This window comes from Lolium perenne, chromosome 3, assembly GCF_019359855.2.
Source record: "Lolium perenne isolate Kyuss_39 chromosome 3, Kyuss_2.0, whole genome shotgun sequence".
Lineage (NCBI taxonomy): Eukaryota > Viridiplantae > Streptophyta > Magnoliopsida > Poales > Poaceae > Lolium > Lolium perenne.
The window spans coordinates 146299582-146312012 of NC_067246.2; the positions used below are offsets into that span (position 1 = coordinate 146299582).

Consider the following 12431-nt stretch of genomic DNA (forward strand, 5'->3'; position numbering starts at 1 on the left):
CACGACTAAAGACCCCTTTAGTCGCGGTTCGAACATTTTTAGAGACTAAAGGGGGCGTATGGAAGTCTCTTTTTCTACTAGCGGATGCTCTAATTGCAGATGCCCTGGCGACGAAGCAGCCAATATTTGCAGATGCCCTGGCGACGAAGCAGCCAATATTTGCCTCACTCCCAAGCTACCTGTACCGCGCACCCTCCTCCAATTAACCATCCCCGACGCGTGATTCCTTTGCTTCTTGTTTATTATACCACGTATAAAAGGAAGACAAGGCAGTTGCTCTCGATCGTGCGCTCTTTGCCGGTTGCCACGCCTTTCACACCAACAAAGTCGTCAACAACTTGCCGTAATTCAAACCCCTCTCTCTCTCTCTTTCCTTTGCCTGCCTTGACGGTTCTTGGAGCGCGCACGCGATGGGTTTCTCCGCCGCGGACGCGGTCATACCGGCGTGCGCCGTGATCGGCATTGCCTTCGCGGCGTGGCAGTGGTTTCTTGTTGCCAAGGTGAAGGTGTCCGCGTACGCGTCGACGGGCAACGGCGGACATGGGCGGCCTGTGTTCCGGCAGGAGGACGAGGAAGATGAGGATAACCGTATCGGCGGGGAGAGCGACGACGAGGAGGATGGAGTCGACGGACCGGCGGCCGTGGCTAGGTGCGCGGAGATCCAGAACGCCATTTCCGTAGGTGAGTTTGGTTCTTACTATTCTTGAGTTTCTCCTTGCACCGGTTCTTCAACTACCAATTGTCGAGCTTCGAATTCTTGTTTTTCGATGACTGCTGTTGCTCCAAATATTTGCTTCTCCGAATTTTAGTACAGTATATATACTCCATCCGGTTCATAATGAAGTAACATTTGATTGTTCATGAACACATGTGCAGAGCAATTTATTTGATGTATAAAAGGAAATTGCACTCATGTAAGTTAATTGGCCATATTCTGGTAACAAAGTCATGTTAATTGGCACGGTGAGTAGAGCACCACAGTTCTGAGAGTATGTCTTTGTTTTGAACTTCAATGTATTCTCGTTTTTCACAACATAATGGTTTGGACATCGTCAAGTTCAACGCTAATCCAACTCAGTCAACCACACCACAAGTCCTTACCAAACGTGTTGGATGAGAAACTTGCTCCTGATGTTAACCAAAGGTGTCAAAACCATTGACTAAATCAGCTGAAATATCTTATTGATGATACAGTTTATCTGCTCACAAATCAATTTGAAGTAATCCAAGGCATCAAAAGTAATAGTAGACGCCACTCTTATCCACCTTTTTTCTACCCTTTTGTGTTATCTTAACTACCAAGCATGCTGTTTATTTGATTGACTTAGTCCGGACTTTGCAATAACCTGCACAACCTGTTACATGGTGTCAAATGGGATCCCGGATAAAGTTCCACTTGTCGTTCATTTTATGAATTCTAATTTAAATTTTAGAAATAAATTTTGTACCAAAAATCAAAATAAATTGTAAGTTGGACTTTGCCTGGATCCTGCTTGCACCTGGTGCCTATTGAATATACAGATATCAGGGCAAGTTTCGTAGTTGTAAACTTGTACTCTAATTGTAGATAAGATTGAATATTACGTTGGACTTGAAATTTTCAGAAAGCATGCGTTTCCTACTTAAATTATAAGATTTGGTCCTCGTTGTAATGTAGTATGTTTATGAACTATATAAAGTTACACTCACACTATAAACATGACGATTTGGTGGCAGCACTCATCATTCATTTAAACTAATAATACTACCTCTGTCCATAAATAGACGTCTGAGATTTAGCTAATACTACCTCCATCCCAAAGCTTAAGGCTTATATTATTTTTAGAAAGTACAACCATGTCAAGTTTGACTAAGTTTTTACCAAGAATCATTAACATGCAAAATACAAAGTAATATTATTAAATAGGTAATGAAATATATTTCCGTATGGTATCTATAAAATATTATATTCGTTGATAGATTGTTCTAAAAGTTTGGTCTAATTTTACTTGATTTGACTTTCAAATATAAGCCTTAAACTTTAGGATGAAGGTAGTATATGCTAGTCCCTCCGTTTCATATAAGTTGTCGCTAATGTAAATTTATTTAGACATACTTTATGTATAGATACATCTAAATGTATGACAATAGATATAAAAGGGAGGAAGTAGGTGGCTTTGCCCTACACCCTTAAAAAAAGAAAAACCAGATGCAAATGGTGAAGCCGGCCAGCCCAACGCAAAATGAGCAAAATTGAGCCATGAAAGTTTTCTTTTGTGTTCTCCTTTGGGCTGACCCACTTCTCCATGGCTCTAATCACATAGAAGAAAGCCAAAGAAATTGAGTTCGCGCTGTCAACATGGGGTGGCAGCTCCCCACACACACCTACTCTCCAAACTGCCACAAGAATAAGTTGGACCTCCGGAAAGCCAAAGACATCGCTACGGAACAGCTTTGCGAGCCTCGCTACGGAACAGCTTTGCGAGCCGCAATCTAACAAACTCATCCTTGATCTTCCTCTTGATGGTCATTTGCGAGGCCACCGCTCTGTTGAACATCACGTCGTTCTGACAAGGATGATCGATGTCAACATGTCTCTCTTGTGCGTCCCCGAGCACGAGCGAGACGTCCACCAATCCACAAGCTCGGCGTCGGTGTTGGGCAGCCAGTCCAACTTGCCCCAGCGTCTGAGGGCCCAATCCCAGACCTCCCGGGCCACCACACACCAAAGAAGAAGATGTTGCAGGGTCTATGGTTCCTGGTCGCAAAGCGGGCAGGGCGCCGGGTGGGGAAGGCCTCGGTGCTGAAGCATGTATGCCGTCCAACAACGGTTCTTCGAGGCCAGCCATGCAAATAATTTACAGTTATAAAAGGCGCCCTCGAGTGCCAAATCTCGCCTGCGACGGCTGCTCTGATAGAGCTGGCAAATAAGGCCTCATAATTTGATCGGTGGCGGCGGGTTTGTAGGGTTTTTCTTGGAAAAAAAATCTGGGGACGGCGGCGAGGAGCACCGCGGCCGGGGTCTTGTCTTGGTTGTTTGTTGGATCGTGGTTTGGTTGAGCACGGCGATCACCGGCGGTGTTTAGGGTTTTGGTTTTTCGGAGCTGGTTGTCGTGGAGAAAGATTGCTCTGATACCATGTCAATCGTGACGGGAACGATACCCTCTCCCTGGGCTCGGTTGCGTGTTATATATGAGTATGGAACAGCCCCATACGTGGCATTACAGAGGGGTATAATACCGGTTAGAGTACTACTCTATGCCGGTATTCTAATCGGTATTATACGGTGGTATTACATAGCCTAACACCTAGCACATACGCACTGGCCGACTCGAAGATAGCGGTGCAGAGGCTGGGCAGCTGGATGTCAAAGTCACCGAAATGACTACTCCCTCTATTTCCGCTATTAAAAAGAGACCACTCCCTGGGAAATGCACTTTGGCTCATAGGAGCATATGCTCCCATTATGTGAATCCACATTTCAAAGTGTTAAAAAATTCTAAACTAAATTTTTACATGTACATCTAGACATTTTATATTGGTACACAAGTTTTCAAAAAAAACTAAAAATAATTGTGGCTCCTGTAAAAAAGACAAGTTTTGATGCTATAACATGACTACGTACAGGATATTTTTTTGTCTTTTTTGTACACGCCATATAAAATGTTGTTTCTCCACGAAAATGTGTGCACTAACATAGAATGTCAAGATGTACACTAACAAATTTATATCAGAATTTTTTAACATTTTTAAAATTGTTTTTTAATTATTTTATATAATGAGAGCATTTGCTCCTATGAGCCAAATTGCCACCTCCCCACTCCCTCCTCTATTTCAGTATGTGGTGTATTCAAATTGAATGCTACATACTTACTTTTTCGAAATTTATTCAACGTTAGTACTGGAATCACGTTTTATCGAAAATATTCATGTTTTAGATTTGAGATCATTTCGTGTATGCACTACATTGTGAGATTGAATGCTACACATACACACAATCGATGAGGAAGGTACAGTATTATGTATTAACTAAAACCAGCAAATGTACTTTTTAATTTCATATTAGTCCTGGGTCTCTTGCTGCTCTTGAGAATGTAGATGAAATCGTGCTTACTCTTGTCAACAATTCGAGTAACGTGTAAAATTGTTCCAGGAGCAAACTCATTCCTTTTCACCCAATACAAGTACCTGGCCGCCTTCACGGTGATCTTCGCGGTGGTCATCTTCCTCTTCCTGGGGTCCGTGCACCGGTTCAGCATGGCCAGCCAGCCGTGCCAGTACACCAAGGGCAAGATGTGCAAGCCGGCGCTGGCCAACGCAGCGTTTACCACCGCAGCCTTCCTTCTTGGCGCCGTCACCTCCGTCGTGTCGGGCTACCTCGGCATGCGGATCGCCACCTTCGCCAACGCGAGGACCACACTGGAGGCCCGGCGGGGCATCGGCGCAGCCTTCGCCACGGCGTTCAGGTCCGGCGCCGTCATGGGGTTCCTCCTGTCGTCCCTGGGCCTTCTGGTGTTCTACATTGCCATCAAGATCTTCGGGCTGTACTACCGCGATGACTGGGAAGGCCTGTACGAGTCGATCACCGGCTACGGTCTCGGTGGCTCCTCCATGGCGCTGTTCGGGAGGGTTGGTGGCGGCATCTACACAAAGGCGGCGGACGTCGGCGCCGACCTCGTCGGGAAGGTGGAGAGAAACATCCCCGAGGACGATCCGAGGAACCCCGCGGTGATCGCTGACAACGTGGGCGACAACGTCGGCGACATTGCGGGGATGGGCTCCGACCTGTTCGGGTCCTACGCCGAGTCCACCTGCGCGGCGCTGTTCGTCGCGTCGATCTCGTCGTTCGGCGCCGACCACGACTTCGCGGCGGTGTGCTACCCACTGCTGATAAGCTCTGCGGGGCTCGTGGTCTGCCTGGCTACGACGCTCTTCGCCACCGATTTCTTCAAGGTCAAGACCGTCGACGCGGTCGCGCCAGCACTTAAGCTGCAGCTCCTCATCTCCACCGTGCTGATGACCGTCGCCGCCCTGGTCGTCACCTTCGCCGCGCTCCCCGCCAGGTTCACCATGTTCGATTTCGGGGAGGAGAAGCAGGTCAGGAACTGGTAAGCGGTCGGCGTTTATTCTCCTTGCCAAATTTCGTGCATTTTACCAAGATGGATGGATCAAATTAACATAACCAAATGTCACAGGCACCTGTTCCTATGCGTCGCCATTGGCTTATGGGCAGGTCTCGCCATCGGCTTCACCACCGAGTACTTCACCAGCAATGCCTACAGGTAACCAATCTCACTCGTGCTTCATCTATTCCACTAATAAAGTAGTTGTACAAACTTTGGTTTTGACTTTTGAGGGTGAATTTCCCGCAGCCCTGTCCGAGATGTGGCTGACTCTTGCCGGACCGGCGCGGCGACCAACGTCATCTTCGGGCTAGCGCTCGGGTACAAATCCGTGATCGTGCCCGTGCTCGCCATCGCTGTGTCCATCTACGTCAGCTTCACCCTAGCATCGATCTACGGCATCGCCATCGCCGCGCTCGGGATGCTCAGCACGGTGGCCACCGGGCTGGCCATCGACGCGTACGGACCGATCAGCGACAACGCCGGAGGCATCGCGGAGATGGCCGGCATGAGCCGCAGGATCAGGCAGCGGACCGACGCGCTAGACGCCGCCGGCAACACCACCGCGGCGATCGGCAAGGGGTTCGCCATCGGTTCGGCGGCACTGGTTTCACTGGCGCTGTTCGGCGCGTTCGTTAGCCGTGCGGGCGTAACGGTGATCAACGTGCTAAGCCCGAAGGTGTTCGCGGGGATGCTGGTAGGCGGGATGCTCCCGTACTGGTTCTCGGCGATGACGATGAAGAGCGTGGGCAGCGCGGCGCTGAAGATGGTGGAGGAGGTGCGGCGGCAGTTCAGCACCATCCCGGGGCTGATGGAGGGGCGCGCCACGCCGGACTACGCCAGCTGCGTGAGGATCTCAACGGACGCGTCACTGAGGGAGATGATGCCTCCCGGGGCGCTGGTGCTGCTGGCGCCGCTGGTCACCGGCACCTTCTTCGGCGTCCACACGCTGGCTGGGCTGCTCGCTGGCGCGCTCGTGTCGGGCGTGCAGGTGGCCATATCTGCTTCCAACAGCGGGGGAGCGTGGGACAACGCTAAGAAGTATATCGAGGCGGGCGCGTCAGAGCACGCCAAGTCCCTTGGTCCCAAGGGTTCGGAGGCGCACAAGGCCGCCGTGATTGGTGACACCATCGGGGACCCGCTCAAGGACACCTCCGGACCGTCGCTCAACATACTCATCAAGCTCATGGCCGTTGAGTCCCTTGTGTTTGCGCCATTCTTTGCGGCTCACGGAGGCCTCATATTCAAGTAATTCACACGATCATCTATCGACTATGAAGAGAGGAGGGGCCGACTGACTGTATGATACTTATTATATGATATCGATAGAGCAATGCAGCACGCTTCTACTAGTGTACTTTTTATTAAACTTGACACGCTTCTAGTGTAACTTTATACTAAAGTAAATAACGGAAACCTATTATGGATCAGAGGGTACATTTCAGATGCTTCAGTGAGGGATGATAACCTCAGAGTGTACATTTTAGAGTATTACAAAAAGTTATTTGGCAGCTCAGAACCTAGTTCTGTCTCCTTGAATGAAGATAGAACGAACGATATCCGCAATTGTCCACGGATGAGAACAACTTGTTAATAGCGAATTTCTCGATGGAGGAGATTCATGATGCTATTTTTCAAATGGAACATAACAAATTACCGGGTTCAGATGGATTTCCTGCGGAAATTTATCAACACTTTTGGGGGGTCATCAAATCTGAGTTGGTTGCATTGTTTGAGTGCTTCCAGAAGAGTGATCTACCATTGTACAAATTAAATTTCGGAGTGATAACGTTATTACCTAAAAAGGAGAATGCTATGCAAATACAGCAATATAGGCCGATATGTTTACTCAATGTGAGTTTCAAAATTTTCACAAAAGTGGCAACAAATCGTATTTCGAAGGTAGCCCAAAAAGTAATTAGGCCTACTCAGACGGCGTTTATTTCGGGTAGACATATTTTAGAAGGCGTGGTGGTCCTTCATGAGACCATACATGAGATGCATAGGAGAAAACTTGATGGGGTAATTTTTAAGATAGATTTTGAAAAGGCGTATGATAAGGTCAAACGGTCCTTTCTGCAAAAAGTTCTCCGTATGAAGGGTTTTGATCCCATTTGGTGTGATAGAATTAAGCAGTTTGTGCAAGGAGGTAGTGTGGGTATAAGAATTAATGATGTTACCGGTCATAATTTTCAAACAAAGAAAGGTTTACGCCAGGGAGATCCTCTACCTCCGATTCTTTTTAATATTATTGCGGATATTTGCTAGCAATTATTTTTGCTCGGGCTAAAGAGGAGGGTAGAGTGGGTAGCTTGTTACCTCACTTGATAGATGGGGGATTATCGATACTTCAATATGCGGATGACACGATATTATTTTTGGAACATGATATTGCAAAGGCAGTGAATATGAAACTAATTTTGAGTATTTTTGAGCAACTGTCAGGCTTGAAAATCAACTTTCATAAGAGTGAAATTTTTTCTTTGGTAAGGCCAAGGACATGGAGGACCAATATAGACACATTTTTGGGTGTGAGTCTGGATCCTTACCTTTAAAGTATCTCGGTATTCCTATACATCATAGGACACTCCGAAATGCGGAGTGGAATCTCATTGAGAACCGTTTTGCGTCTAAATTAGGGTGTTGGTGGAGTAAAATGTTGTCTTATGGAGATAGGCTCACTTTGATTAATTCGGTTCTAAAGAGTCTTCCTATGTTCATGCTTTCTTTTTTGGAATCCCAATTGGAGTGCGCAAGAGGTTAGACTATTATAGATCAAAACATTTTTGGCAATCTGATGAATACAAGAATAAGTATAGATTATCCAAGTAGAATATTGTGTGTTGACCAAAGGATCAAGTTGGGTTAGGGATCGAGGTGTTGCAATTGAAAAATAAATGCTTACTGAGTAAATGGTTGTTTAAACTTTTATCGAAGGAGGGGATTTGGCAGAAGTTGTTGTCTAACAAATACTTAAAATATAAAACACTAGCACAAGTAGAAGCCAAACCTAATGATTCCTCTTTTTGGAAGAGTCTTATGCATGTTAAGGATGATTTCTTTAAGAGATGTTATTTCAAAATTGGCGATGGCACAACTGTCAGGGATGATGTTTGGATGGGGGATGAATGCCCTTATCTCATCAATATCCAGCCGTTTATAATATTGTACAACATAAACATGTGTTGGTATCAACTGTGCTTGCTTCTGAACCTCTGAATATTTCTTGTAGAAGATGTTTGAATGATAATAAATGGTTACAATGGATATATATATGCCAACGGTTAATTACAGTAAATTTAACAACTGAGCCAGATAAGTTCATTTGGAAGCTTACTGATATGGGTTTGTTCTTTGTTAAGTCTTTTTATATGGATTTGATGAATGGGCAAGCTATTTACCTGCGTACATATCTATGGAAATTGAAGATACCTTTGAAAATTAAAAAATCTATGTGGTTTCTGAGTAATAAGGTGCTTTTAACTAAGGATAATTTAGCTAAACGGAAGTGGAATGGATGTCAAAAGTGTTGTTTTTGTGATTCCACTGAAACTGTTAATCATTTGTTCATTGCGTGTCCGTTTGCAAAGATTATTTGGCGTATGATGTATTTAACTTATAACATTCCTCCACCGGCTAATATTACTAATATGTATGGTAGATGGCTTAATGAAGTCGGAAAAAATGAGAAACACAAAATCCGAATTGGAGTTTCAGCTCTGTGTTAGGCGATTTGGAGAAGTAGAAATGATATTATTTTTAACAAACAAACTGGAACTAATTTTTTGCAGGTTATCCGGCGAGCTGCTCATTCGATTCAACAATGGGTTTTCCTTCTCCCATTGGACCAGCGGGAGGATATGGTTACTGGATGCAACCGGATGCTAGTGGTTGCTCAGGACTTATTTTTCCAGGCTACAGGGTGGAGACATCTTAATAGATTAGCAAATGCATAGAGGGCATGTGTGCCTTATTTTTTATTGGCTGATTCATGTAGCCACATTAGCTGATCCGTGATTGTAATAAGGGATGTTGGATATTTGGTACTTTGGATACTTTCGCTAATAAAACAAGCCGTGTGCAGCAATTGATGCAGAGGCTGTGGCGATGCACCTTTATCTAAAAAAATTATGGATCGGAGGGAGTACTTCTTTAACCTATGTGATAACAAGTTTTGTGAGGAAAAAACGCTCCGCCGGCGTCGCTCGTCTCCTTGGGCGGCTCAGGCACCAAACCCTAGCCACAACCGCCACCATCCTCGCGCCTCTGCCTTCTCCGCCACATGAGATGTTTGGCAGGAAAGCCCATGTCCTCGAGGACAGCAGCGGCAAGGCGGTCTCCGAGCGTTGCGCTCCTTCGGGCAGCCGGCACACCCGCTCCTGGAAGCTTGGTGGTGGAGGGCGGACCTGGCCTTGGGCGGCTGCTCCGGCCCGCTGTCGACCTCCGTTTACTCAGGCTCCAAGTTCTTCATGCAGCTGGTTCTGGCCATGGTGGAGCAGGTCTCTGACCTGGTGTACTAGATCTGGGCTGAGTGAGGTAGTAGGCGGGGGGACCAGGTACCCGTCCCAGGTGAGGTGCTCCGGCGGGTGCGACCTCCTCCTCGTCTCCACCCTAGTTCACTCAGGCTCCTCATGGTCTTGTATCGGTGTTGTACGCGTCTGTGGCTGGACAGATCTGGGGATCTCGCGGTCAAGACGTGGTTTTTTTAGGTGTTGTGGGCGGTTGGTGTGGCGGCCGGTGTCGTTTCCCGACGGGTGTTCATGGTTGTGCTTCCCAGCTGGCTTGCTGGTGCGGGGGGGTTTGGATGCCAGGGTCGTGGCCCTGGGAGGTGGATGCTAGTGCGGCTCACCGGCGAGCCACGGGGCGATGATGTGGGTTGCCCCCATTGTTGTGAGGGCAGCATGGAGGCGATGTTGGGAGTTCCTGGCGAGGTACGGTGAGGGCAATGTTCCTTTCCCAAATCCAGATCTCGAGGCACTTTTACAGTCATGGCGTTCCATGCTTTTGGGTGCGGACTGAAGCTAGTGTTCATCGGTGTGGGGTGGGTGGGTGCTAGAGCCGAGCGAAATCTTAGGCCAACGATGTTGGTCCGGTGTCGGCGATGTCGTGGCTCCCCCTCCCCCCCTCAGTCATGCTCCGAGTGAAAAAATTGGTCAGCTTGCTGGACCAGGCGGTGGCGGTGTTGCTCTGCTGCGTCGTGCCCTTCTTGGAGGCACCGTTGAGGTGATCTGATCCATCAAGCTTCTTCATGCTCATTTTGGTGGTAAAGATGGTGTCTGTCTGCAGTTGGTGAGACGATAGCTTCGAGGTTTCGTGGGAGGCCGGTCTGGCACATGGAGATACCGGACACCTTGGTGCTATGCTCACCAAGCGACGCGGCCATGGTCGGCAGGATGCCTTCCACTTCTGTTGTCGGTGTTGCGGTGGACTGGGGTTCGTCCCCACACGGGCATGTCTGGCGGCGTCGTCACCATCAGTTACGGACATGGTGTCCGTCCGTGGCCATGGTTGGCGGCCTTTGCACAACCTTGTGATTGTAGGGATTCGTAGCATAGAAAACAAAAAATTCCTACCGCAAGAACGAATAACAAGCCAAGATCTAATCTAGTAGATGTTAGCAATGAGGTGAAGATCAACATACCCTTGAAGATCGCTAAGCATTAACAAGATAAATCTCGTGGTGGATGTAGTCGATCACTTGCTGCTTTCCAAAGCGCGTAGAAGATCTTGCCGGTGCCACAATCGGGCAGCACCTTCGCACTCGGTCACACGTACGGTGTTGATGACGATGTCCTTCTCCCTGTTCCAGCGAGCAGCGGATGTAGTAGATCCTCCTCGGAATCCCGCCAGCACGACGGCGTGGTGACGGTGGTGGCGGAGATCTCCGACAGGGCTTCGCCGTAAGCGTTGCGGGAGAAGGAGGAGGGATTAGCTAGGGTTTGGGAGAGGGGGTGCTTGGGAGCCAGCCTTAGTGCCCCTTGGGTGGTGCGGCTGGCTTGATGTGTCCAGCCCCCTCCCCTCTCCTCCTCTTTATATAGGTGTAACCCCTAGGGTTGCCCAAAAACCACTTTGGAGTCCAACTCCAAAACTTACCATAATGGGGAAACCTAGGTCAAGTGGGATTGCTCCCTTTCCTTGCTTCATGGCCGGCCAACTAGGTGGAGTCCACCATGGACTCCACCTTCCCACTTGGTGGGTTGGCTAGGGTTGGTGGAGTCCCTCCGGGACTCCTCCTTCCATAGTGATTTATTCTGGATGATTCTAGAAACCTTCTACAACCTTCCATAAATTTACCGGACCATTTAGACACTTGGAATGTGACTTCCTATATATGAATCTTATTCTCCGGACCATTCCGAAACTCCTCGTGATGTCATGGATCCTATCCGAGATTCCGAACAACATTCGAACTCCATTCCATATTCCATATCTACTTAAAACGACATCAAACCTTAAGTGTGTCACCCTACGGTTCGAGAACTATGTGGACATGATCGAGACTCCTCTCTGATCAATAACTAATAGCGGGACCTGGAGATCCATAATAGCTCCCATATATAACTGATTACTTCGTGATCGAAAGAACCATTCACATAAAATAACAATTCCCTTTGTCTCATGATATTTTACTTTTCCGAAGTTTGATCGTCGGTATCTCCATACCTAGTTGAACCTCGTTACTGATAAGTACTCTTTACTCGTACCGTGATATGGTATCCCTTGTGAACCAGTCACATGCTTGCAAGCTAATTGGATGTCATTCCACCGAGAGGGCCCAAAGTATATCTATCCTTCATTAGGATGGAAAAATCCCACTATTGATTCACGTGCCTCAACCCTATACTTTCCGAACACTTAATGCCACCTTTATAACAACCCATTTACGCAATAGTGTTTGGTGTCATCAAAGCATCCATCCGGTGTAGGTGATTAACATGATCTCATGGTCGAGGATTAAGTTACTATGCATATTAACGCTTTAAGCACAACGAACTTAATGACTTGATCATATGCTATGCTTACTATGGGTGTAAGTCCATCACATCATTCACCTAATGATATGATCTTGTTATTAATAACATCCAATGTTCATGATCAGAAAACCATGATCATCTATTAGTCAACAAACTAGTTTAACAAGAGGCTTACTAGGGACTCTTTTATGTTTACATAACACACATATATTAATGTTTCCGGTTAATACAATTATAGCATGAGATGTAAAGATTTATCATGAACACTAAGATATAACAATAATACCTTTTATTATTGCCTCTTGGGCATATCTCCAACAGTCTCCCAGTTGCACTAGAATCAATAATCTAGTTT

At 47.0% G+C, this 12431-nt stretch overlaps 1 protein-coding gene across 1 annotated transcript; it reads left to right on the plus strand.

Annotated features, from left to right (window-relative positions):
• The first annotated feature begins 256 nt into the window (after window positions 1–256).
• Window positions 257–6529, plus strand: LOC127326958 (pyrophosphate-energized vacuolar membrane proton pump). Its single transcript, XM_051353751.2, has 4 exons — window positions 257–681; window positions 4133–5087; window positions 5175–5261; window positions 5352–6529. The coding sequence occupies exons 1-4, from the start codon at window positions 411–413 to the stop codon at window positions 6352–6354; spliced, it is 2316 nt and encodes a 771-aa protein (XP_051209711.1). The 5' UTR covers window positions 257–410; the 3' UTR covers window positions 6355–6529.
• The last annotated feature ends 5902 nt before the right edge of the window (window positions 6530–12431 follow it).